The sequence below is a fragment of the Poromitra crassiceps genome (assembly GCF_964638095.1).
Source record: "Poromitra crassiceps genome assembly, chromosome: 23".
Classification (NCBI taxonomy): domain Eukaryota; kingdom Metazoa; phylum Chordata; class Actinopteri; order Beryciformes; family Melamphaidae; genus Poromitra; species Poromitra crassiceps.
The window spans coordinates 23,475,144-23,503,141 of record NC_139639.1 but is presented as its reverse complement, the minus strand read 5'-3'; the positions used below and the strand labels follow the sequence as shown (position 1 = coordinate 23,503,141).

Below are 27,998 nucleotides of genomic sequence, written 5' to 3'. Positions count from 1 at the left end.
CTCCAACTGTTTCCAGTGTGAGATTATAAGACAGCAGTGAAGTCGCAAGGCTAGGAGTTAGCCTCGCTCATAAATCCATCTATTTCCATCAGTATACCATACCTGTGCACACACCACGTTGCACTTATACTGCTGTCTCTCCCCCATACGTGTGGCCTTGGATATACAAAAGAGTCGCTTATATTGTATGCATTGTCCACATGTCCCTGGTCCCCCGCATGTCTTTAAGGTTGAGAGGTCACTCTCAACATGTGTGCAGACTTGTCTGTGAGGATGGGCGGCTGGTTCTGGCTCTCAGCAGAAGGAAACGATCAATAGCGGCAGCGCTAGGAGCGGGAGGACGCGGGGATGATGGAGGGAGGCCCGTCCAGACGATTGGTCATCACACTCCCCGGGGCCCTGGCACCGAGCTCTCTCGCACAGGACGCCCGTGAAGCCCTGGGAACAATGGCACCGCTGATGGTGGTGGCACGTGCCGCCGTTCTGACAGCGTAGCATCGCGTTGTCGCACACCCGAGCTGCGAAGATCAAGGGAGGGTGGGGGGGCGGTTGGGGGTGGGTGGGTGAGACAGGACGGGGTGATTAATAGATCAGGCAGTGATGTGGGGGGGGGGGGGCAGAGAACATCAACAGGCAGGGTCACAGGGCACAAGCTGCCTCTTCTCGTCCTGTCTGCATCGCTCTATATCCTCAAAACACAGCTGACACATCGGCAAGGGTGAAGCCAAGGACTTTTGCGAGGAAGAGGAGACGGATAAGGAGGCACTGTGTATGAATACTGGAATGCAGCCGGCCCGCCTTTGAAAGCCCTTTGCATGGCTGTGTGAATGATTGTTTATGACACTGGCCACAGTAAGACGTTCCAGAGATATTTTTAGGAGCGCCGCAGGGACCTCGGCGCAAATATTCCTGCTGAAACAAAGCAGCCAATAAAGCGTGGCATTGATGAGGTGAAATTAATAAAGGGTGAATCGGGGGATGCCAGAGTATTGTTGGAGTGACGCAGCCCCCCCTCTGGAGAATAGCGGAACTGCGATTTGTGCCTACCTAAGGCACAATGGCACTCACAAAATAGAAAGGGGGAGAGAATTAGGTGCATGCACATCGTCTGTTTATTAACCTACCTGGCTCCCCCACACCACTACTGCATTTGATATGCAAATAGCCTTTAGCAGCTGATTTTCTTTCCCGCAGTTAACCTAACAGAAAACAATGTAACAGTTTGACTGAAAGGATGTGATATACAGGCCTGCACTGTTGCAATGTAGGACTGCCCATTGCTTTGTTTTGATACAGATTGATTAGGAACACATGAGCTAATAGTCGCATTTCACGACAAAAACCCACGACTCAATTATCCCAGGAACCGTCTCTGCTTGCAGAGGTGAAATCCAGGAAGAGGTAATATTTGCCAAGAGATTTCAGTATAATTGGATATCCCTTCCTGCATAAATAGTAATCAAATTTTTGGGTTCTCTGTAATGTGGCTCATGCGTCAGAATAAACTCAACAAATAATCAGTGCCTGTGCCAAAATTGATTAAAAAGGCATTGGCATTGCATTTAACTTGATAACACCCCACAATTCATGCACGCACGCACGCGCATGCAAACACACACACACACACACACACACACACACACACACACACGCACACACACACACACGCACACACGCACACACGCACACACACACACACACACACACACACACACACACACACACACACACGCATGCACGCACGCACAAAAACCTACTCCCTTATATTGTTAGCATCAATCTGTAATGTTCAATGCATTCCAGGAGTTATTTTGTGAGGGAGTGTTGCAATAATACTCTTTTGGTAAACCCACATTCCCTCAACCTGTCTCGTCTATGTCTTTTACAGTCAGTGTATTCCTACATTTCCCAGAATACCTATCAACAACCCCAAGAGAAGGGGAGTGAACAGTTTTACATGTAGCAATAGCATAAGAGCAACCAGCAACCAGAGACAGTTTATTCAGAGGAGCTAGATGGCTCAACTCCAGTCCAATTCCTGTATGTCATGGGTTTCGCCAGTGCCACGCCCCTTTAGGAGACTAGCAGCAGGTCCTGAGTCTCAAAAGAAGCCCTTTCTCTTTGATCTGAGTAGACATCAAAATCTGACATTCACTGCTGTTTTATATGTAGTAATATAGTTGAAAATGTTCTGCCATCAAACGCTAGTGTGTAGTGTAGCTGCGCTGAAATATGACATCACGTCCTCTACATTTGGCCATTTATACACAGGAATAAAGACACCAGCAAACTATAAGCAAACAGACCCAGATATGCAAGCATTGTTCCTTTAAGACTACCCTATAAGATGTGCATACCAGTCCTACATTTTCCATGGGTCTAATTCTGGCTCTTGTGGGAAACTCCTCAACAGATTGACTGAATCCTCGTTGTCTAATCTACAAGTGAACTTTGCTGCCTGTGGCTGGAGGATTATCTGTGTGCTCAGTGTCCTCCAGAAGAGCCCCAGGGCCACTGTCTTTCTGGAAGCATCTTTAGCCCAATTAAAGTCCTTTATCCGCAGGCTGGAGCCCTTGGTGTCTCTCAGGCCCTGCATGGCCCCTGCTGTTTTAACCGTTTTAATTTTGCAGTGTCAAATGAAGCCAATTGTCTGTCACTGGCAAAACATCTTACATGGAGCCTCACATGGAGATTCGTTAAGTGTGAAATAGTGTAAGGTATCAGTTGGTCCTTCAAATCCTTCAAGAAAGCATGAATGTAGTATATTGCTTATAGATAAATAGATAGATACAGTACATATGTATTTAAGCAATATGTATGGCGAATCACGATATTGCTTAGATATAAATGCTTATACTGTGCATAACATACATGCATATCAACCATGTACTACAATATATGATATACTGTATAATTATGACCGATGTAAATATTTAATCTATCTAAATATATCTTATAGATCATATCAAATGATAGACTTATTTTTACCTTTAATCATTTTTAACTTAAGTCACTGAAGATATATGTAGATAGATAGATAGATAGATAGATAGATAGATAGATAGATAGATAGATAGACAGACAGACAGACAGACAGACAGACAGACAGACAGACAGATAGATGTAGATAGGCTAGGTAGGCTAGATAGGCTAGATAGATAGATAGATAGATAGATAGATAGATAGATAGATAGATAGATAGATAGATAGATAGATAGATAGAACCACAATATCCACAAAGCTGACCTGTCTGTCATCACCAGCATTTGGACTTGAGCTGGCAGCAATTCAGCTGCTGGCTCAGGACCAGCACGCTCGCTCAGAGACATATGTGCACCTCACACGTCTGTCAGATGTGTTACGCTTTAGTGGGGTAACTGCTCTGACAGATCCATTCTTGGGCCATGGTGTTGCAGAAAATTCAAAACAGCACAGATGTGGCAGATTGGAAGGACACAGAATTGGATTAAATTTCATATTGCTATTTGCGTGATTGAAATGCCTGTGATCCAAGTGAAATGCCTTATTGTCTGGTCTTGTCTATATCAGCACAGCACAGCACACCTTACCTCAAATAGACTGCCAATATAATTATGTCAATTAATGCACATCTTCTACTACAATAATGAGAACAAATAAAGGTAAACATACGTTATTGTTTTTTAAATCCAAAAAATTCTGAGACCCCCACACACACACCAGCAGGACATAGCGTGGGGAAGGATAACACTATTCCCCCCAGTTCCCCTCCCCCCAAACAAGCAGCCCGACCGACCAGAGGAGGCACTAGTGGAGCGACCAGGACGTACACTTAATACCCTTAATCCGGCTTCCCACCCGCATACATGGCCAATTGTGCCTGTATGGACGCCCGACCAAGCCAAAGGTAACACAGGGGCTCGAACTAGGCAGGGGATCTTCAGCTGCACTAAACATATACTCCCTTCTGTTGTGGCTTTTGACAAGTTGATGTCCTAAACATGTCCATGTAGTTCTCTAATCCTGTGGTCTCTGTGAACTGATGTCCTCAGATACTCTGCGACTGTCATTTCGGAGATATGGCATCTCACAGCAGGATATCAGGATGAAAGTTACAAATCAATGCCCTGGACTGTAGCCCCTATCACTACACTTTTGTGGAAGATCTCGAGCTTATGTGCTAGAACTCAAATGTATTGGACAGCCAACTCCATAAATATAACATTTCATATCAACTGATCCGATAATACAGGAATCAGTGAGTTTCGTTACAGTCATGGTACCACTATGGAATGTGAGGGGGCTATTAGGGGGATGGGGGGGGGGGGGGGGGTGGTAGAAAGAGAGGGAGAGAGAGAGAGAGAGAGAGAGAGAGAGAGAGAGAGAGAGAGAGAGAGAGACCCATGACGATCAATAATCCCTTTTCTTTTATCTTTTTTTTTCTCACAAAGGAGAAACTGTACCACCATACAATTACACGAAACCATTAAAAATCATCACAATTAATACATAATAATTTAATATATTTAAAAAGCCTTAATTATTATAGATCTCACCAATGCAATTTACTATAAGTGGAGACAGTTTTCAGATACAGGATCCGCTAATTATATGCTGTGAGACAGAATACTGTTGCTTCAATTACATGTGATCAATATCTTTTGCCGTGATGTCAGGCTGAGTTGAAACCCAAGTTCAGCCATGCATCCTGTTATCACATTAGCATGAAGCCCATTAGTCACGACAGCAGCCTCTTAAGTTCAATACAAACTGTTAGCTACATCGTAGCACTCATACTGTAAGTTCAATACAAACTGTTAGCTACATACATGTAGTAGCACTCATAAGTTCAATACAAACTGTTAGCTACATAGTAGCACTTGGCAGCGGCAGTGATACAGTTCTGTATCCAGAGGTGAAACAAGCTTCAAATATCTTACTCAAGTTGAAATGCTGTCACTTTAGTTCACACAAAAAAGGTCATTTTGAGTCAATATGATTTGTGCATATTGCTAAATGCTTGCTTCAAAAAGAATGGATAGTTGATTTTGGTGGTCTATTAACAGCCAAGCAAGTTTTGTGGATGGTTTCTGATCAGCTCAAAAGTAGCCTATTTAATATGGGAGGTAAAATCATGACTCTAACGATAAATTAAACTGACTCAACTAAGTAGAAGTCGTTAAAATAATCACCCATTAATCATTATTAATTATTACGTCTTAAAGTGGCAATCGGCAAGATTCAGATTTTTTTATTTTTTTTGCATCGTCTTTCCTGGCAAGCGATCATTTGCGCTGCTCTTCCCAGAAATCACCTGTCAATCAAACAGTGTCTCCATGTGACGTCCTTGTCCTTGTCCTGGAGTTTGAGTTTGTGTAGGTGGCTACAGCTCTTTTCTTTGTCTGTTCAGCCATGGTGGCTATAGCTGCTCATGCTAACTGCCCAGTCCTTCTTCTGTTTATTCTCAACAAAACAGCATTTCAACAGCACCGAATCTAATGCTGGAAAGACTAGTCGATTAAATGATTAGTCGATTGACAGAAAATGAATTAAAATAATCCATTTTAGAAGACGCTATTTTAAGAATCACTTAAGGCTCTGGTAAGTTGTGATGGGCATTTGTTATTATTTTATTTTTTAATTATTAATTAATTGATTACTTATTGTCAAAAAAAAAAAAAAAAAGTTACTTGCAGCCCTTGAATCACTGTTGTGTTTGATCAATAATTGGTATTATTGAAAATAGAGTGGTTTATTAACATAATTTAAGTAGAGGTACCTAGGCCTACAAGTACATATTACTAATATTCAGTATTATTTGTGTAATTCGCTCAAGTACATAACTCGAATAGCTGTAACTGGTTACTTTCCACCTGTGACTGCAGCAAACATGGGAATATTTTCATAGGTGCGTCACGTCCCCAGCTCTGCAGGGAGAGGAGAGGGAAGGAGGCGGGGCAGATTCCCTCACACCCTCCCTTGATCCTGGAAATCCTAAAAGTCCGTTTTTAATTTGTCTCTTCTGGCTGTGAGAGCAGCGGAGCCGACGTGACTCAACACTCACTACACAAGATATCTGGGCCTGAGGATTAGCTGGAGATAGCTGGAGATCAATCTACATAAACCCCCCTGGAGCCTCTTCTCTCCTTCCCTCTCCTTCTCCCCTTCCCTCCCCCCCCCCCTTCTCCTGTGAACATGGCAGCAAGGGTGCACCCCCAGAGAGCATTCTGGGTAATTAAAACAAGGGCATGATCAAAGAGGCTAGCGGGGTGTGGAGGAGGTGATCATGAGGCATGTGGTCCATTCCCTCCAGTATTCATACAACAAAGGTCCGTCTTGTAAGGGCCAGCGTGTGTTGGTGAGCATGGGGAATGAAGGTACACAGGCCACGGGCTTTGAAAAATACCCCCACTGCACCTTACTATTGACATATTGTACGTGACACTTTTTATTTTTTCAAAATTGCCAATCTAAGTTGCCAAATTAATGTATGTAATTTTCGTTGCAGTGTTATTTACCATGCTGACATTTGAAGTCACAAAGCCTATAAAGCCTACCTTGGTTACGATTTGCAACACCAAGAGATGAAGCATTTGCTCGATCTGTGTAAAAAAAAAAAGAAGGAAAGATCATAAATTAGATTGGGTCGTCATATAGTTCATGCTGTGATTAATTTAATGCACGGGGACAGCATACATATATTCTCTTGTTTGTCCCTATAATCTTAATGCCATCTGGGTCGATTTGCTTTAGATATTAAGATGTGAAATCCGCCACGTGTGTCAGCACTAAATGAGCTCATGTCACCTACAGGACTCTGCATGCAGCACGGATGAGTGTATTTTTCACAAGACAAAGGCAGAAAAATGTCCATATCGCTCGTCGCTTTTGCTACAAGTGTGAGGAGTCACCTTCAGGCATCAACATGCATAGGGTATATCATCTGTCTAACATGCATGGTGGGCACCATGACGTCTTCACAAAAAATGGTTTTCTTTTCTCTGGCTTAGGGCAAATATCTCTCTGTGTCAACTATTCTGGTGTGGAAGGGATACATCATCCACGATAGTGCGTGTGCCAACAGATACACTGGCCCAACAATGTACAGTAAAACTCCTATTTGTCATGCACTGCAAAAAAAAAGTCCATTCTAGCAAGACATTTAATCTGGTATTCAGTCTTAAAATCGTATTTTTCTTAAAACAAAATCAATCGGATGATATAGTTCCACTTGTTTCCGATGCTGCTTCACTTGATTCAGGTGTTTTCTAGAAGATGGAAGCAAAAATAGATAGTGAAGATAAATAGAAACACGATACTGTAGATGTGCCACTGTCTTGCAACACTCCACATTCTATTTATTTATTTATTTTAGTTCTTGAAACAGGCTAATTTGTATTTAAAATAAGTAAATAATAAAGTTATCTCACTACCAATTTTTTCACTTGCTTTAATAAAATTATGACAAAATGGTAGATTAAATGCCTCGTTCAGAGTGCAGTGTGGAACACATATTGATGAACAGTAATGGTAATGCACAGTGGTATGTTTCACAGCAAGACCAATACCATCAATCAGATGAGTATATTATGCCATTACCAAAAGAGAAAAACAAAAACAAAAAACAACAACCAATTTGAAAAGCTTGATGAACTTACGCACTGGTCCATGACTACTGGGAATACCTGTGAAGAGAGCACACAGACAACACAGCATTAAAGCAGGGACTTCACTTCATCTTCTACCCCTTTTTTGCTGCTCGCCTTGAATAATTCCAAGGCAACAACACTGATCCAATAAGTCTCCATCAGCACCAGCTGACCAGCATGTCCACTGATTAGCAGCTGCTGTAGCCGTGGCTTCGGTGACCGCGGCGTGGCCCAACACCCGCCTTCCTCTGATGATAATGACAGGTTAGGGGCTGACAAAATGTCAACAGAATCAAAGCTTGAGCTACTTTAAGTTTCTTCTCTCATCATCAGTGTTTTCATCCCAGCTTTAGGCTTTCAATGACAATGGCTTCATGTTTGAAAAGAAAGAAGGAAAAAAAATCCCTGTGATCGTCTAAAATATCTAGCACTCGTGCTATTGGTCAATCACTCGTCTGGCACCTGAATAAACCAAAAGAAACCATGGACCCAGGCGCCATCTGAGAACTGGAAGTGCCTATGTCTGAAATAACTGTAATACAAAGATTATATATAATAACTGGCTGTGGATCCACCTCTCGCCTTATTGTCATCAGCCGATGGTTCCTGCCCTACAATTTCTGATCCTGTTCACAATCTCCCCTCATCCACTAGTTCACTAGGGGGTTCACTCTGTTTGCTCCCTGTGCATCATCGGATCACCAGTTTGGGGGAGTCACAGTGTGTGGGCAAATGCACACTACTGCTGCAGCTAAGGGAACAAACAGTGTTTAAGCCCTCTGTAAGGCAAGTGCACACTACTGCTGCAGCGAAGGGAACAAATAGTGTTTAAGCCCTATGTAAGGCAAGTGCACACTACTGCTGCAGCTAAGGGAACAAACAGTGTTTAAGCCCAATGTAAGGCAAGTGCACACTACTGCTGCAGCTAAGGGAACAAATAGCGTTTAAGCCCTATGTAAGGCAAGTGCACACTAATGCAGCTAAGGAACAAACAGTGTTTAAGCCGTCTGTAAGGCAAGTGGACACTACTGCTGCAGCTAAGGAACAAATAGCGTTTAAGCCCTATGTAAGGCAAGTGCACACTACTGCTGCAGCTAAGGGAACAAATAGCGTTTAAGCCCTATGTAAGGCAAGTGCACACTACTGCTGCAGCTAAGGGAACAAATAGCGTTTAAGCCCTATGTAAGGCAAGTGCACACTACTGCAGCTAAGGAACAAACAGTGTTTAAGCCGTCTGTAAGGCAAGTGGACACTACTGCTGCAGCTAAGGAACAAATAGCGTTTAAGCCCTCTGTAAAGCAAGTGCACACTACTGCAGCTAAGGAACAAACAGTGTTTAAGCCCTATGTAAGGCAAGTGCACACTACTGCAGCTAAGGAACAAACAGTGTTTAAGCCCTCTGTAAGGCAAGTGCACACTACTGCTGCAGCTAAGGGAACAAACAGTGTTTAAGCCCTCTGCAAGGCAAGTGCACACTACTGCTGCAGCTAAGGGAACAAACAGTGTTTAAGCCCTCTGTAAGGCAAGTGCACACTACTGCTGCAGCTAAGGGAACAAACAGTGTTTAAGCCCTCTGTAAGGCAAGTGCACACTACTGCTGCAGCTAAGGAACAAACAGTGTTTAAGCCCTCTGTAAGGCAAGTGCACACTACTGCTGCAGCTAAGGGAACAAACAGTGTTTAAGCCCTCTGCAAGGCAAGTGCACACTACTGCTGCAGCTAAGGAACAAATAGCGTTTAAGCCCTATGTAAGGCAAGTGCACACTACTGCAGCTAAGGAACAAACAGTGTTTAAGCCCTCTGTAAGGCAAGTGCACACTACTGCTGCAGCTAAGGAACAAACAGTGTTTAAGCCCTATGTAAGGCAAGTGCACACTACTGCTGCAGCTAAGGAACAAACAGTGTTTAAGCCCTATGTAAGGCAAGTGCACACTACTGCTGCAGCTAAGGAACAAACAGTGTTTAAGTGCTCTGTAAGGCAAGTGGACACTACTGCTGCAGCGAAGGGAACAAACAGTGTTAAGCCCTCTGTAAGGCAAGTGGACACTACTGCTGCAGCGAAGGGAACAAACAGTGTTAAGCCCTCTGTAAGGCAAGTGCACACTACTGCTGCAGCTAAGGAACAAACAGTGTTTAAGTGCTCTGTAAGGCAAGTGGACACTACTGCTGCAGCGAAAGGAACAAACAGTGTTTAAGCCCTCTGTAAGGCAAGTGGACACTACTGCTGCAGCGAAGGGAACAAACAGTGTTAAGCCCTCTGTAAGGCAAGTGCACACTACTGCTGCAGCTAAGGGAACAAACAGTGTTAAGCCCTATGTAAGGCAAGTGCACACTACTGCTGCAGCTAAGGGAACAAACAGTGTTTAAGCCCTATGTAAGGCAAGTGCACACTACTGCTGCAGCTAAGGGAACAAACAGTGTTTAAGCCCTATGTAAGGCAAGTGCACACTACTGCTGTAGCTAAGGGAACAAACAGTGTTTAAGCCCTCTGTAAGGCAAGTGCACACTACTGCTGCAGCTAAGGGAACAAACAGTGTTTAAGCCCTCTGTAAGGCAAGTGCACACTGCTGCAGCTAAGGGAACAAACAGTGTTTAAGCCCTATGTAAGGCAAGTGGACACTACTGCTGCAGCTAAGGGAACAAACAGTGTTTAAGCCCTCTGTAAGGCAAGTGCACACTACTGCTGCAGCGAAGGGAACAAATAGTGTTTAAGCCCTATGTAAGGCAAGTGCACACTACTGCTGCAGCTAAGGGAACAAACAGTGTTTAAGCCCAATGTAAGGCAAGTGCACACTACTGCTGCAGCTAAGGGAACAAATAGCGTTTAAGCCCTATGTAAGGCAAGTGCACACTAATGCAGCTAAGGAACAAACAGTGTTTAAGCCCTATGTAAGGCAAGTGCACACTACTGCTGCAGCTAAGGAACAAACAGTGTTTAAGCCCTCTGTAAGGCAAGTGGACACTACTGCTGCAGCTAAGGAACAAATAGCGTTTAAGCCCTATGTAAGGCAAGTGCACACTACTGCTGCAGCTAAGGGAACAAATAGCGTTTAAGCCCTATGTAAGGCAAGTGCACACTACTGCTGCAGCTAAGGGAACAAATAGCGTTTAAGCCCTATGTAAGGCAAGTGCACACTACTGCAGCTAAGGAACAAACAGTGTTTAAGCCGTCTGTAAGGCAAGTGGACACTACTGCTGCAGCTAAGGAACAAATAGCGTTTAAGCCCTCTGTAAAGCAAGTGCACACTACTGCAGCTAAGGAACAAACAGTGTTTAAGCCCTATGTAAGGCAAGTGCACACTACTGCAGCTAAGGAACAAACAGTGTTTAAGCCCTCTGTAAGGCAAGTGCACACTACTGCTGCAGCTAAGGGAACAAACAGTGTTTAAGCCCTCTGCAAGGCAAGTGCACACTACTGCTGCAGCTAAGGAACAAATAGCGTTTAAGCCCTATGTAAGGCAAGTGCACACTACTGCTGCAGCTAAGGAACAAACAGTGTTTAAGCCCAATGTAAGGCAAGTGCACACTACTGCTGCAGCTAAGGAACAAACAGTGTTTAAGTGCTCTGTAAGGCAAGTGGACACTACTGCTGCAGCGAAGGGAACAAACAGTGTTAAGCCCTCTGTAAGGCAAGTGCACACTACTGCTGCAGCTAAGGGAACAAACAGTGTTAAGCCCTATGTAAGGCAAGTGCACACTACTGCTGCAGCTAAGGGAACAAACAGTGTTTAAGCCCTATGTAAGGCAAGTGCACACTACTGCTGCAGCTAAGGGAACAAACAGTGTTTAAGCCCTATGTAAGGCAAGTGCACACTACTGCTGTAGCTAAGGGAACAAACAGTGTTTAAGCCCTCTGTAAGGCAAGTGCACACTACTGCTGCAGCTAAGGGAACAAACAGTGTTTAAGCCCTCTGTAAGGCAAGTGCACACTACTGCTGTAGCTAAGGGAACAAACAGTGTTTAAGCCCTATGTAAGGCAAGTGCACACTACTGCTGCAGCTAAGGAACAAACAGTGTTTAAGCCCTATGTAAGGCAAGTGCACACTACTGCTGCAGCTAAGGAACAAACAGTGTTTAAGTGCTCTGTAAGGCAAGTGGACACTACTGCTGCAGCGAAGGGAACAAACAGTGTTAAGCCCTCTGTAAGGCAAGTGCACACTACTGCTGCAGCTAAGGGAACAAACAGTGTTAAGCCCTATGTAAGGCAAGTGCACACTACTGCTGCAGCTAAGGGAACAAACAGTGTTTAAGCCCTATGTAAGGCAAGTGCACACTACTGCTGCAGCTAAGGGAACAAACAGTGTTTAAGCCCTATGTAAGGCAAGTGCACACTACTGCTGTAGCTAAGGGAACAAACAGTGTTTAAGCCCTCTGTAAGGCAAGTGCACACTACTGCTGCAGCTAAGGGAACAAACAGTGTTTAAGCCCTATGTAAGGCAAGTGCACACTACTGCTGCAGCTAAGGGAACAAACAGTGTTTAAGCCCTATGTAAGGCAAGTGCACACTACTGCTGCAGCTAAGGGAACAAACAGTGTTTAAGCCCTATGTAAGGCAAGTGCACACTACTGCTGCAGCTAAGGAACAAACAGTGTTTAAGCTCTATGTAAGGCAAGTGCACACTACTGCTGCAGCTAAGGGAACAAACAGTGTTTAAGCCCTCTGTAAGGCAAGTGCACACTACTGCTGCAGCTAAGGGAACAAACAGTGTTTAAGCCCTATGTAAGGCAAGTGCACACTACTGCTGCAGCTAAGGGAACAAACAGTGTTTAAGCCCTCTGTAAGGCAAGTGCACACTACTGCTGCAGCTAAGGGAACAAACAGTGTTTAAGCCCTATGTAAGGCAAGTGCACACTACTGCTGCAGCTAAGGAACAAACAGTGTTTAAGCCCTATGTAAGGCAAGTGCACACTACTGCTGCAGCTAAGGAACAAACAGTGTTTAAGCCCTCTGTAAGGCAAGTGCACACTACTGCTGCAGCTAAGGGAACAAACAGTGTTTAAGCCCTCTGTAAGGCAAGTGCACACTACTGCTGCGGCTAAGGGAACAAACAGTGTTTAAGCCCTCTGTAAGGCAAGTGCACACTGCTGCAGCTAAGGGAACAAACAGTGTTTAAGCCCTATGTAAGGCAAGTGCACACTACTGCTGCAGCTAAGGGAACAAACAGTGTTTAAGCCCTATGTAAGGCAAGTGCACACTACTGCTGCAGCTAAGGGAACAAACAGTGTTTAAGCCCTCTGTAAGGCAAGTGGACACTACTGCTGCAGCTAAGGGAACAAACAGTGTTTAAGCCCTCTGTAAGGTAAGTGGACACTACTGCTGCAGCTAAGGAACAAACAGTGTTTAAGCCCTCTGTAAGGGGCATTTGCCACAAAGGAACAATTCCTAAACCAATAGTTTTGCTGCCTAAGAAATGGAGGGCAAACTGTATTGCCCTTTCAAGCCCGAACATTCCCCAGTCCTATCAAATTCTCAGCCCCAACCCCTTCTTAACCTGGAAACCTGCTCTGCAACACGAGATGACTTGACGCCCTGCAAAGTGGACTGTCAACATAATTCTAGAAGTGATTTTTCTTCTGCTTTTCAGGTAACTTACACAGATTTCTTCCCCCTTTTTCTTCCGGGGAAACTTTAGATTTGGTATGGAATCGCTCTCACCCGGGCTCGACTGCTGACAGCTATGGCCCCTAGCAACACAGGGTTCCATTTTTGGCTTTGACTTATTAGATGGAGGGTCACATACCCCCATATATCTGCATATGCAGGATCTGAATATGTAATAGACCATGTCCTGTCCCTACCTGTGAGATAAATGAATCTGATGATTAAAGAGGAAGACTTGATGACAGATGAAAGCTATTAAACCATAATTACATTTTGCACGTTCAGCATATTTGTCTTGATACGAGGGCTGTATGTTTAATATCCTCATAGGAAATATGAGCTTCACATTATGGATAAAGGCATGTTATGGGGCCGGGCTTCACTTATGAAAGAAATAAAGATAATTCAAGACAAAAGTGTGTTCACTCAACACCTGGGGGGGCAATATTGTTATGTCATTGCTTTATGCAACGTTATTGCATTTTATGCCACTGCCAAACAAGTGCTAATATTGCTTTTGATATGGCTAGACCTTGGTTTCATCAGTTCAGTGCAGATGCGGCCAAGTGTTGGATTTTGTAATAACGGCCTGTCAATCTGACAATGAGCACCACACTGCAGGGTGACTCATATCACATGAGAGGTGCACAGGGAAATCCAGCAATAACTCCTAAGAGTTCACAAACATTCCCGCAAACAAACACGCACGCGCATGCACACGCACGCATGCACGCACACACACACACACACACACACACACACACACACACACACACACACACACACACACACACACACACAAACTCATAAAAATGCATACAAGAGACTGCATACATCCTCCCATCCATCAACAAATAGTGTAACCCGGAGAGGACGCAGGAACAGGAAGCATTGTTAGTGCGCACATTTACTCACACAAAATCAGTGGGTCAATAGCAATATCACATCTCTGTACACATCCAATCAGAGCCCTGTGTCCAGGAATTCAATTCAGACAATCAAACGGAGCCTCTGAAACACTGCTGTCCTATAGCCTGGGAAACCATCCAGATTACGTGAACGCACATTTGTTTCATTCTGCGGATCTGTCTGGCCTCCAGCCCGTGGCGGGCGTCTTCAGAAATTACAAAGTCCATGGGCCAATCAGGGACCTGCCTCGTAGTTGACGTCCTAACTTGGCCAATCAGAGACGGCGCTGGCAAAACAGTAATGCTGCTCCTATGGCTCTGCGGCTCCCAAAGCAACAAGCAGTAACGTTAAAGGAGAATTCAGTTTTTTTACAACCTGGACCTTATTTCCAGCTTTTTATTATGATTTTTAACTCACCCTGATAAGTTTGGTTTGATATACAACGATGAAATGATAATATGCTTTGAGATGCGACCTGGAAACGAGGAATACGGGGCATGTGTAATGCGTTTATTTACGTCCTGTATAGCTTATTTTCTGACACACAGTGGCTCATATCCTTATTATATCATAGAGACAATGAGAAAATGAATGATCTATTTACCTTTGTGCAGCGTGCTCAGCCTGCTGTGTTTGCTGTCCGTCACATTAGAGATAGCAGCTCCTGTTCCACCCTGCTCCTCAGTTTTTAATCCATATGACGTTATTCCAGCTCAAATAAATACTGGCGGCCATCAAATTCAAATGCATCGTCGATAATCGCAAATTCAGATAAAGATCAGCGGTGTTTACCATGCTATGCTACAGATTGACTGCTCTGAGCGCTCAAGTCGCCCTGCAAGTCCCCGGATGTGTCTCTGAACAGGGCGAGTTATTGCAGAAATAGATAACAATTAAACAAGAACAGGAGTATGTACCAGCGGAGTTTCTTGGCGGAAAATACGTTTTCGCATTGTTTTTTTTTTTCATTTTGTTTTTCCAAGTGGATTTGGATTTGACTGGATCCGACGCTGATTGGCGGAAGGACTGGATTTGGTGATGCTGATTGGCTCAAGGAGTTGTCTGTGAAGGCAAGTACTCCCACCCACTGAAATTACTGTGGACGGCTTGGAGTCCAGACTAATACATAGAGCAAAACAGAACATGTGGTTACATGGTAACCGTAGTTTTCTGAGTGGAGAGTCTTTCTCTGCACTATTGTTTTCAACAATTATGGGAATGGACGCTCCTGTCAGGTGTATGTGGATACTCTTTAAGACACTCTGGCCACGCCCGGTCACACCCCCCTGCTTAATCTATAAGGCAGGTGCGAAGGCGTGAATCCATTGATAGCTTTGATCAACTACCGTGTCTCCGAGCGGCCTTAAGCTGGAGAGAAAGCCTCTCCACTCAGAAAACCTAAGTTACCATGTAACCACATGTTTGTTTTCTATCAATTCTGTCGAGGCTTTCTCTCGACTATTGTTTTCAACAATTATGGGAAGCCTCTTTAAGACACCGGTGATGAGACGGTGCAGTCCAGTACACCAATCTCTGTGATAAACAAACAACACTATTTCCATAGCAACCAGGATGACAAAGCCTCCACTCAGAAAACCGCAGTTACCATGTAACCGCATGTTTGTTTTCTATCATTTGTCGAAGGCTTTCTCTCGACTATTGTTTTCAACAATTATGGGAAGCCTCTCTAAGACACCCGTGATGAGACAGTGCAGTCCAGTACACCAATCTCTGTGATAAACAAACAACACTATTTCCATAGCAACCAGGATGACAACACACACCCTTCTTTCCTCAGAATCATACACACACATCCTTCTCTTCCCCAAAATCACATCACACAGATTGCCACACACACACACACACACGGCACCCTGACTACGGTGGAGATCAGCCAATCTTCGCACCTGCTTTATAGATTAAGCAGGGGGCGCGTGACCGGGCGGGGCCAGTATCACATGCACATGACGCAGGAGCGTCCGTTCCCATAATTGTGCAAAACAATAGTGGGGGGAAAGCCTCGACCAAACGATCGAGAATGTGAGATGACATTCAGGAGGGTTTGAACCAGGCTGCTGCTGTCCATCCCAGTAGACTGCTGTCAGGAGAGGCTCTGACTTGAGGGCTGAATCAGTGAGTGGAGGACCAGAGGGCGAGCCTTCCACCATCTGGCCGAGCCTGTCGTCCACCACCCCATCCCTGAGTGGCTGTATTAGATTTATTGAGGCAATGAGCCCCCTGCCTCAGGCATGGGATTTGATCAATGTGACTCAACTCCCCTCCAAGATTAGAATGGGGATCATGCAAAAGAGCACCTTCTGCTTCAGAGAGACCAAGTGAAGAGGCAGCATTAGTTCAGCTTGTCATGGAGACAGGGTAGGAATGCTCAACTCCACCAGAAGGTATTGATGGGTTTGCTTTTCGCAGTGATTTAATACTGAAGGAATGCTATACACCCCGGCCGACCAGTGGTGCAAAGTCATCACAAAAGACAACATACAGGTACTGTACATGGAGGAATTAAGTAGGGTGACCAGACGCCAGCAAACCAAATATGGGACAAAGAGTATGTTTGTGTGGGACAATGTGGGACACGTTACCAATGCTGAGTAGGGCTGTACCTAACGATTATTTTCATTATCGATTCATCTGTTGATTATTTTAGACTAATCGATTAATCGTTTGATCTATAAAATGTCACCAAATTATGACAAATTGTGATAATTTCCCCCCCCAAAGCCCAAGATGACATCCTCAAATGTTTTCTTTTGTCCTGACTAACAGTCCACAACCCAAGATAGTCTGTCATCCAATCCAATCCAATCCAACTTTATTTATAAAGCGCTTTAAAACAACCAGAGGAGGACCAAAGTGCTGTACAGGGTACTGAAGAGCAATCAGCTAAAAACAATAAATCAATTAAATCAGATCAAATCAATAAAATGATAAAATGAATAAAAAGAATAAAAAGAAAAAAATGAGTAAAATGAATAAAATGAAATAAAATGAATCAAAAATACTAAAATGAATAAAATGAATAAAACATAATAAAAGACATTGCGTAAAATATATAAAAGCAAAGTCAATAAAATGCATAAAAAACAAAACAAAAACAAAGACAAAATATAAAAGCAACTCATGGGTCATAAAATCAGCATCCTACATGGCAGCGAAGGCCAAGGAGTAAAAGTGCGTTTTGAGGAGGCCTTTAAAGTGGGACAGTGAGGAGGCCTGCCTAATCTGCAGCGGTAGGGCATTCCACAGTTTCGGAGCCACTGCAGAGAAAGCGCGATCCCCTCTGAGTTTACGCCTGGTTTTAGGCACTGCCAGGAGCAGCTGGTCAGCTGACCTGAGGGAGCGGGAAGGTGCATGAACGTGCAGCAGCTCAGAGAGGTAGGGGGGGGCGAGGCCGTTTAGGGCTTTAAAAGCAAATAAAAGAACTTTAAAATTAATTCTAAAATGCACGGGCAGCCAGTGGAGTGATGCTAAAATGGGGGAAATGTGCTCGTGCTTCCGTGTGCCAGTTAAAAGACGCGCAGCGGCGTTCTGTACAAGCTGGAGGCGAGCCACGGAAGATCCACTAACCCCAACATAAAGTGCGTTACAGTAGTCCAGCCGGGTGGTGACAAAGGCATGGATGACAGCCTCAAAATGCTGCATAGAATAGTCATAGAAGACTAAAGACATCAGACAGCCGGAACAAGAGATTTTTTTCCCTTTAATTCTCTGTGTGTGTTTGTGTATAGTACAAATACTTTGTTACTGTACTTGAGTAGGATTTTCAGATATCTTTACTGAGTATTTATTTTTCTGACAACTTTTTACTTTTACTCCCTACAGGCTAGTTACTATATAATAATAATATATTATATATATTATAATATTTACAAATATGCTATCTCTGCTGTAAACAGACTAAAATAGTAGTAATTAATAACATTGTATTGCTACCAGTGGCTTGGCGGGTTCACTGTTAGCTGCACCCCAGCATGCATCTATTGTTTCAGGTGTTTAGATACTTACATATATTTGCTGTTCCTTTGGGGATGGGGAGGTAGGAGCCCACGCTCCAGGCCCTCCCATGGTAGTGCCTCTTACAGCGGCCGCAGTCTGGTCCTGTGGTGTTGTGCTCACACTCGCAGCCCAGCTTCCCCTTGTCAAACACACAGCTGTTGGCGTGCAGGTTGCACTTGCACCTGAGACAGAACCACAACAACAAAAGCAGGGGACGTGAATGGGCATCAGCATGAACCCAACTCAATCAATATCTTAGGGGAATGCACAAAGTCTGCCCTTGCTGTGTGGCGTTTATTTGTGCCTTTCACATTTTGTGACAGGGGTAAAGTGAAATCCTGCAGGGTTATCTGACTTGGATCGTTCCTCCACAAAGCTTCATTATGCTCTCCTTTAAAACATAAACAAGCCCTCATTTGTCGCTGGCCCCGTGGAGAGAACAGCGAAGCGAATGAGGTCACTTTTGCCACTCCGAGAGCTAAATGAAAGGCGCTCTGTACGGTTCACTAATTAAGCACAAAACAGGGATCTGATAGAGTTGATAGTTTGAAGAGGAGCCAGACAGCCTCAGAAATCTCTCTCTGTCTTCCCTCTTCCCTCTTCAAAGTTAGTGAGAGATATGTGGCGGGGGAGCCTGCAGGCAGGAAGCCCCTTACGGTTTATTAGACAGAGAAGTGTGGCAGACCTGACAGATGCTCGTGACAGGAGAGAGGAGAGGGGGCGGGGCTGGCGGCTTTCCACACTCAAACAAACCCTACCCCTTTTGACCACATGACGCAAGCATGCTGCGCTCTCCTGGCTTGTGGTCAAATAAAAGTTTGGTAACAGTTTGAATCAGAATCAGAATCAGAATCACTTTTTTTGCCACAATATGCAAGATTACATACGAGGAATTTGTCTTAGTGTCAGTATGCAGTATCAATATTTAGAGATAAATGGAAAATAGGACAAATATGTAAAAGACAAAATCACAACATTGCAAGTGCAGTCCAATATATACAATATATACAATACTGTATATACAACATATACACAAATAGGAGTGTTAAGTCGACATTAAATGTGAATTTACAGTCCAAGTTAAATAGGCATTAAATACTAAATTACAGTCCAAGCAGTGTGCAATGTAGTTAATTAACAAGAGTAATCTAATGGAGGAGAAAGTTCTGGTAGAAGTAGCAGCGATAATACTTTAATGTAACGAGGGTAGTCAAGCTGCTGTTGCTGTAAAGTGACATTTGATTGGGTGGGCATATCAGTGGGGGGCTCAACTGTGTTCTGGGGGGACGGGGGTCACATTTGTAAAGGTTCAAATCTCTGGACGGACAGAGAGTGCTTTGTATGTTGGGGGGGCATAACCTATTTCACTTTACTGAAGGGAGTGTTTACTCTCAGTGAAGAGCTCTATCAGAAACTGTATAGGCTGTTTGTTGTCACATGAGATATAGCAGTTTCATATTCCATATGTATTCCAAATATAATTCTCAGTATTTGATTTTATTCCCAAGGAGGTAAAAGGTTACAGCTGGTGACCTTAGCTTCTTCGCAGTGGGGGGAGGCGATACAGAAACAGTCGGGGGGGAGAGACTATCAAGTAGATCTGACACACTACCTCTCCCCCGGGGGTTTGGGCGGCTCAGGGTTTCATATCATGCCTATGTTTGTTTTTACAAAGTGCTTCCGAGGGAAGATCTTTCCCATTTGAGACCTACGAGGTTAAGGATCTGTTGCCAACATCCCCAGTGAACATGAGCCAGAGAAATGACAGTACCAGTCAGAAATACATCCATTCTAATTGACTTCCTGGCCTTCCTGTGACATCTCACATTAATGATAGATAACTGCTGGAAACAAGGGACATGCATCACATCAGTAGCCGGCCAGGTATAGCCTGTAAAGAAGGTTTCATTAGCATACGGCTTCTGTCTGACAAAAACACCTATCGTCTGCAAGAAATAGGCTATGTTTTTCAAAAAAGAAACAAAAATGCTTATTTTCTGGAGGTGTACTTAAAGGCACACTCCGCCCATTTTCAATCAGCTTTGTATCATTAGAACATCAGTAGTATATCAGAAAACTGTAAACGGTTTTGAAGTCTGTCATTTAATTTGACAGTTATTGAGTGTTAAAATGTGGACCAGTGACATCACTGGTCCACATTTTAACACACTAACTCAAATTAATAACTCATTAACTCAAATCAACTCTCAATAACTGTCAAACTATTCATCATTCATCTAGTTTGACAGTTATTGAGAGTTGATTTGAGTTAATGAGTTATTAATTTGAGTTTTTTTTTTTTTTTTTATTGACAACAATAGTGATACAATGACAAAGAATAACAAACAAACAAATATACAACGCCAGGGATTACAGAAAAAACATTGCAATTACAAAAAGAACAAAAAAGTGCAGTATACATATAAATTACAGTTAAAGCAAAATGCCAAAATTGGAGCATAAATTCAAGGTTTTCACAGCTTTACTATTGCATGAGGTAGCTAATGTTCTGATGTAGGACTCTGCTTCTTTCTTAAACGTGAAAAAAGAGGGTTTCATTTTCAACACCTTACATTTATGGATATAAAACTTTGCCAGTAATATGATGAGATTACAAAGAAAGAATTCATTATCTAAATCTCTCTTGTAATTTGTAAACCCAAACAACACATCCTTCAAGTGAAGCACAAATGTGTCATATATAGAGTCCAAAATGAAACGACATATACCTTGCCACAGCTTCCGAGTGTGTTCACAGGTCCAAAACAAATGAAATACAGTCTCTGGTTATTAATTTGAGTTAGTGTGTTAAAATGTGGACCAGTGATGTCACTGGTCCACACTTTAACACTCAATAACTGTCAAATTAAATGACAGACTTCAAAACCGTTTACAGTTTTCTGATATACTACTGATGTTCTAATGATACAAAGCTGGTTGAAAATGGGCGGAGTGTTCCTTTAATGTTATTCAATTAAATAAAATTATAATATAATATACCGTATATTATATTATATTATATAATAGTCTCTAATACTATATAATATTATACTGATAACAACAATGATACTATACATCATTTCATGATATAAATTAGAAAGATGCTCACCTGATAGCAACAAGCCCACTCTCCTTTCCTAACATCCAATCCAAATTTCATCATACAATATGTGCTGGCCTAAAATAGCACAAGGGATAGTACAGGGATAGCCTGTACTGCAGCCCCCCCCCCCCTTTAAATGATACAATAGGGCTTTTAATGGGCTTCATTCATGGCCCAACTTGGGTCATGAATCTCACTCAGACCTTAATGAGCGTGTAAACTTTAGAAAAGGCTAATCACAGCACTGCAGTTAAGCTGGTTTTATTTATTTATTTCACCTTTATTTATCCAGGAGATTAAGAATCTCTTTTTCAAGAGGGACCTGGCCAAGAAAAGCAGCACAAATTTATACAAGTTACAGGTGATATATACATGACCCACAAACATTGAGTGTTGAATCAAAAGCAAATTAAACTATGCGGAAAAACAATTACAACTTTCACCATCCTCCCTATACCCTTAACCATTGCTTTAAAAACATTTAATGAGAGCAGATCCTGCAATTTCAGTGGTATTCAAGCTGAAAACAACACATAAAAGACTAGACAAAAAAATTATAATAATCACCACCGTTCCTCAGGTTAAGTGCTGTGTCTTCACGTATTCTCTGCTATAGAGGATGCGAGTGAAGACCTGCCTGGATTTCACAGAAAGCAAATGCTAGTGCGCTCCTCACCACACATTCCCCCTAGTCCTTAACTTTTTAATCAATTAAACTACCTGCTCGCTAAAATTAATGACTGGCTGTAGCTCCTCTGCCATGCAGACAGCAGCAGCTCCCTGAAGTCAAGAGCAATGAGATTTGACCTTCCACTTAATTAAAAACCATCCAAATCTGGATCATCAGGCCCAACCTGTGCGGGCGGCACGCTGATGGAGTGGAGGATACGGACACAGGGGAACGCTGGGATGCCATGCTTTTGCCGCTGGCATTGTCATATTGAAATCAGAGAGTTCTTCTCTCCCTGTACGGCCCACCTTTTGGACCGGCACCATTACACACTAAGGCACATTTCATAAAGTCGTCACGACCTTTTATCCTGTGCTCAGCCTGCTCACAATTGGTGTTATCCATTATTACACAAACAAGTGCCCCTCCCCCTCAGGAGCAAAAGCATCGTGGAGGCCCCTCTGTCCTTCCCCTCACAGTCACTCACTTCCTCTTCTTCATAGGTAAGAGTAAAATGTTACTGTATGCTATTGGACACTCTGAAGTAACTACTCACTTAATATACTTAAACTTAACCCAATTCATGCTCTTAATATACCGTATAGGGTAACCCCTTTATTTGACAGGTCCCTAACAACATATGAACTATTTGTAATTAGACATGAACACCAATGTAATTACACAGTAATGAACTACAGTTGAATAGATTCACTTCAATTTACAGGTCCAGTACCATGTAACTACATATGAACTACAGTTGAATAGACTCACTCCATTTTACAGGTCCGGTACCATGTCACTACATATGAACTAGGGTTGTCAAAAATATCGATAGTATCAATAAGTATCAATACAAAAAATTTGAAATGGATACAATACTCATTTGCAACAGTATGGATACCATCAGTGCTTTCTCATTCAAATCTTTCTTCATCAAAAATCAAGCACAGATTTTCCCCTTCCTATCATTGGTGGGTATCTGTTGCTTCTGTGTAAGTGCAAAGTTTTATCGGGCCTAGATTATGTGTGTCTGTCAGTCTATCTCTTCCTTTATTTTTATGCCTCTTGATGTGTTGTCACCCCCCCCCCCCCCCCCCCCTATCAAAAATGGTATCGAGTATCGATATTACCCTGGGTATTGGTATCGAAGCAGAAATTCTAGTATCGTGACATCCCTAATATGAACTACAGTTGAATAGACTCACTCCATTTTACAGGTCTGGTACCATGATGTAACTACATAAACGTTATTGTATAATTATCTGTAATTATTGTGTAATTACATTGGTGTTCATGTCGAATTACAAATAGTTCATACGTTGTTAGGGACCTGTAAAATAAAGGGTTACCCAGTATGGATATCATTAGTTTCTCTAAAAGCAATGTCCCTTATGGTGTAACAAAGTTCAGTTCTCTGGTACGGCAGTCGAAAGGCCTTTGAGCTGGGAGCAGCAACTGAAGTTTGCTGCCTCTGTAGGCCTGTTTGTGTATCAGAGAGAAAATTAACATCACACAGGGTTGTATTGATGTTTAAGTAGAGACATGTTAGGTGTTATAAAAGGGAGACAGTATCTGGATTTATTGTACTTGGTGAATAATGTGACACAGACTCTAATTCTGATTCGAATACACTCCGTTTTGCCCTGTGAATAATTATGCTAAATGTAACAATGAACCAAAGCCATTTCAAATGAAGCGGCGGAGGAGTTCGGGGAGGTGAAGGGCTAGTTTACGTTGACATTGTGGAGTAGACAGCAGCAGCACCCCGTGTCTTCTCCTCTGGCTGCTGCCTAACCTTGGCTTCTCCTGGCTGCCTCGCACCGTGTTGACAGGCTCACTATGTCCAACACAGCTTTCCTTCCCCCCTGACAGCTCCTAGCATCCCCGAGTCAAGACAGGCTCGCCTCCAAGAGAGCAACGCATGGCTTGTTACTGTAAATAAGAACCCAAGAGTAAACGGGCTGGATAATTACACAGCACCTAAACACACCGGTTCTGCCAACTTTCATTTACTTATTTTTCAAAGTTGAACTTTAAAATTGCTGGGAAGTTTGAGAATGCACAAACTATTCATGATGAGTGCCTTTGATGAGCAAGCTAGTGAAGTTACTCACTGTGAGTCCAAATACAGTCCTGCAGAGAAAAGCACGTAGCCACTGGCTCATTTAGGTGATTTAATAAAGTATCAGCTTACCTTGAGGTGAGTTATTGGAAATTAATGCCGCTTGCCCCGGCCACATTTACAGTGAATACACCTATTACCCTGTATTAAATAAATAAGGACATATTTGCCAAAGTGCAGTAATCTTTCTCAATGTTGTAGCAGCACATGTCCCTGAGGTAATCTGTGAAATACTGAGCAGACTGAGACAACTATAATGTTGTTGTATTACCTCTCAGGCAAATGCACAGTATATACATTACAGTGAACTCAATGTCAAGCAAAATAAATGTTTGATCAGTGAGAGACTGTGCCCTATACAAGGCTAAATGATGCTAGCAGTCTACAGGGCAGATTAAGAACGTAATGGAATTAATTTGAACTGGAACATGATATCGCCTCGACCATCCATATTCTACGAGCCATCGATGTTGGCATATTTGCACGGAAAGTGTACAGATATAGGTTTACATTGAGCAACCCCCCCCCCCCGAATTCTCCATTTCAAAATAAAAGTGACAACTCCTACAAAATGATTGTTGACATGAAACTACAACTCATTTTAGCTTTTAGCTATAGTAATACCTACAAATTACTAACATTTACAAGGATAAACCCAACTATACTTTTTGGGAACATTTTATGAAATGGACATCCAGAATTTTGGAATGTAAAGGGCTTTCATTTGGATAGCTGGACAAACTGTCCCTCAGCAACATACCTAATCATCACCCATTCCCTCCGCTGAGGACAAAGATGTCCACATTCAGGACCAGCTCCCTGCTGTATAAATGCATACTGAGAGTTCCTGAAAAACCTTCCTCTGCGAGACACTTGGAGAGCCTCTCATATCCCGACCACTGATGGTTTTGACAGATGTGGAGATATATGAAGCCTGCCGAGAGAAACTTTGGCCTTGCTGAAGTTTTAGATCAATGTCGACCTGGACGAACCAGAATGACCCCACAGCACCTTTCAGGGAAGGAGAGGCTGTTTGATGACTTTTACATGAGAGGAAGGACTTCAGTGATGTGTGTGAACTACAGAGGCAGCGGAACGGGGGGAGAATTTCATTAAAAACACCCTCGAAGTTTGGTCATGTTGTCATCATTTTTTACTAGTAGTGGAAACAAGTCTAAGTCTGGGGACTTCTTGAGTAAAAAAAAAAAAAAAAGATAATACTTTTATAGATTGGATACTGACTAAATTAGATATGGAATGATGATCTTCAGGTAATAACTTTTTTTGCCCCTCATGATGAAATTGCAGGGAGGATTTTGGAGGAGTGTTTGTCTGTTTCTTTGTTTGTTTACGAGTTCATCTATCCGTCACACTCAATATCTCAGACATTACTGATGGGATTTGGAGAAAACTTGGAGGAATAATGCATCACACCACTGTGCTCTGTCACTTTCTAGAATCACACTGATTGGTCCAAGGGAGGGGCTAAAATTACAGGTCAAAACAAGGTGGCATCGTGACTTGGCTGTTGCCCCCCCTCGGCCCTCCTATCATCATCATCTGTGGTGCACCATATGTGCACCGTTGCCTTATTTATTTATTTACATAAGAAATGTACGTTTAGTGTTTTGAAAGAGAACTCTTCTTCTTGGTTAGAAAGAGAATGAAACATAATAATTGCCAACCAAATAATTGACCGAGCCATGCTTTGATGTTTTGTGAAGCTTCGAAAATAAGCAATTCATTTCAGCGCATGATGTGAGACATTTTGTGCAGCCTCCAGCAATGCAGTTTGCAGTTTCCAGTAGCTAGCTCGACATAGTGTTATGATGAAAACGACGTGTGAATCATGAGGTCCATAGCAACAATTCCTGTGACTGTCCTTGTGTGACAACTCCGTAAAGCTGAGCACTAGTATTAAAGCATTTCATTAAGGACACAGAAGTCAAATGGCCCAAAGATGTCGGGGTGTGTGCGGGGGGAGATGTCCACTGCATGTGTGTAATATCCCAATGAACATCATGTCGCATCTTTTCAGCATTCCAAGCACATTCCCGAGGTATGTTCAAGGTCTTTAAAGCACATACTGTACTAGCATAATGCACAAGCCAGAGTTGATGCATCCATGTTGCCTTTAGAAGAGGACACTATTATCTCCTGTATGTGTCAACAACAGTGATTTGAACAGGAACAAGGGACATTCAGCCGACATAATGAGTTTGACTGCGCCACTCGATATTGACTCTTTTTACATTTGCGATGGCATTGAACTTTTTGGCGAGGACACTTGTCAGAGAGACACCTCATTACAGTAGGTTGTGTCACCGTGAAATTGAAGAGTCCGATTAGGGCTTGTTTTTGTTGCTCTGTGCTGTGGCCAATTTTGTCAGTGGTCCGGGGCGTAATGTAATACATCTCAAGCAAATTGTTTGCGTCTCCCCTCGAAATATAAAGTAGCCCCGCCAGGGCTTCCCAAATTGCTGGAGAAATATTAGGAATGGATCACAAGTTAATTCCCCCAGCTTCAATTTTCTGCCGAGGCGAAATGAAATTTGAATCTGCGTGGCTTGGGCCGGCACCACTAGAAGCCTGTGATTTGTTTCAATGACAGCACCTATTATTGAGGGTGTGCATTGATGTAGGCATACAGTATGGTAATGTCTACCCCCTCTCATCCCACCTCAGCCTTCCTGGTGGAGGGCCTCCTCATTCAGATGCTGTAAGCCACTGAGACAAGGAGGAAGCAGTCAAGGCATCGGCAATGGGAGGACACATATTAATATGGAAATCAGAGGGTGGCCGTGTGTGTGTCCGTGTGCCTGTGTACTGTATGTGTGTGTGTGTGTGTGTGCGTGCGTGCGTGCGTGCGCACGCCTACGGGCATGTGTGTGTGTGTGTTGCTTATTGCAAACACTCACCTCCTACAGTATGATGGCTGAAAGTAAGACTGAAAATCTGTTTTCAGAATTGCAGGAAAAAACATGCACCATGCCACTGCATGACTCCAATGGGGGATAAACATGCATAGATGCATGGATGCACGCACACGCGCGCCGGCACGTGTGTGTGTGTGTGTGCGCGCGCACACATGCTCAGAGCCAGACGCATACACACCCACACACACTATGGGCGGCTCCAGAGCGGGGCTTGGGTGTGCTGAAGCTACATCACACAATAAAACATAGCAGAATAATGGAAATAGATTAAAACAGACAATATGTGATCATGATAAAAATATGCATAGATAAAAAATGATCAAGAGTGCAGATTATTACAGTGTATGAACAGCAGAGGGAGAGATAGGAAAATGGATGGTGAATAGATGAGTTTTTAGTTTTCTTTTAAATATGGGCAAAGATGTGGCCGTTCTAGCTGCAGGGGGGAGCTCATTCCACCATGTCGGGGCGAGATCTGAAAAAAGTCTCGATCGAGCGCGACCTGTAGGGCCGTGCAGGGAGGGAGGGGTGAGACGTCCTGCACTAGTGGAGGGGTGGAGGGAGCGGTGGGAGGTTTGGAAACTGACCAGTGGCTGTAAATATGGGGGGCTGTTTGATGGACTGCTTTGTAGGCTAAAACCAGGGTCTTGAATTTAATGCGAGCCAGGATGGGAAGCCAATGTAGATCGCGGAGGAGGGGGGTGACATGGGAAAATTTGTTTTGTTTGAAAACCAGACGGGCTGCAGCATTTTTAATGAGTTGAAGTGGTTGGATAGTGGAGGCAGGGAGACCGGCAAGCAGAACGTTACAGTAGTCAAGGCGGGAAATGACAAGGGATTGAACCAGGAGTTATGATGCTTCTATGGTGAGAAATGGGCGGATTTTTCTGATATTGTAGAGGGCAAAGCGGCAGGAACGTGCGGTGGCAGCAATGAAAGGGGAGAAGGATAGTTGATTGTCAAGTATGACTCAGAGGTTCTTGGCTGTTAGGGAGGGTGATACGATGGAGTTGTT

At 43.3% G+C, this 27,998-nt stretch overlaps 1 protein-coding gene across 1 annotated transcript in view; it reads right to left on the bottom strand.

Annotated features, from left to right (window-relative positions):
• Positions 1-294: 294 nt before the first annotated feature.
• The window catches only part of LOC310796845 (netrin-G1-like), a gene marked incomplete at both ends in the record, with an annotated part of 69,709 nt that continues 42,005 nt past the window's right edge, over positions 295-27,998 (bottom strand). Inside the window, 4 exons of the mRNA XM_083659074.1 lie at positions 295-518; positions 6,537-6,581; positions 7,638-7,664; positions 18,162-18,334. Coding sequence (XP_083515200.1) covers positions 295-518; positions 6,537-6,581; positions 7,638-7,664; positions 18,162-18,334 — 469 coding nt within the window. The remainder of the gene's footprint in view (positions 519-6,536; positions 6,582-7,637; positions 7,665-18,161; positions 18,335-27,998) is intronic.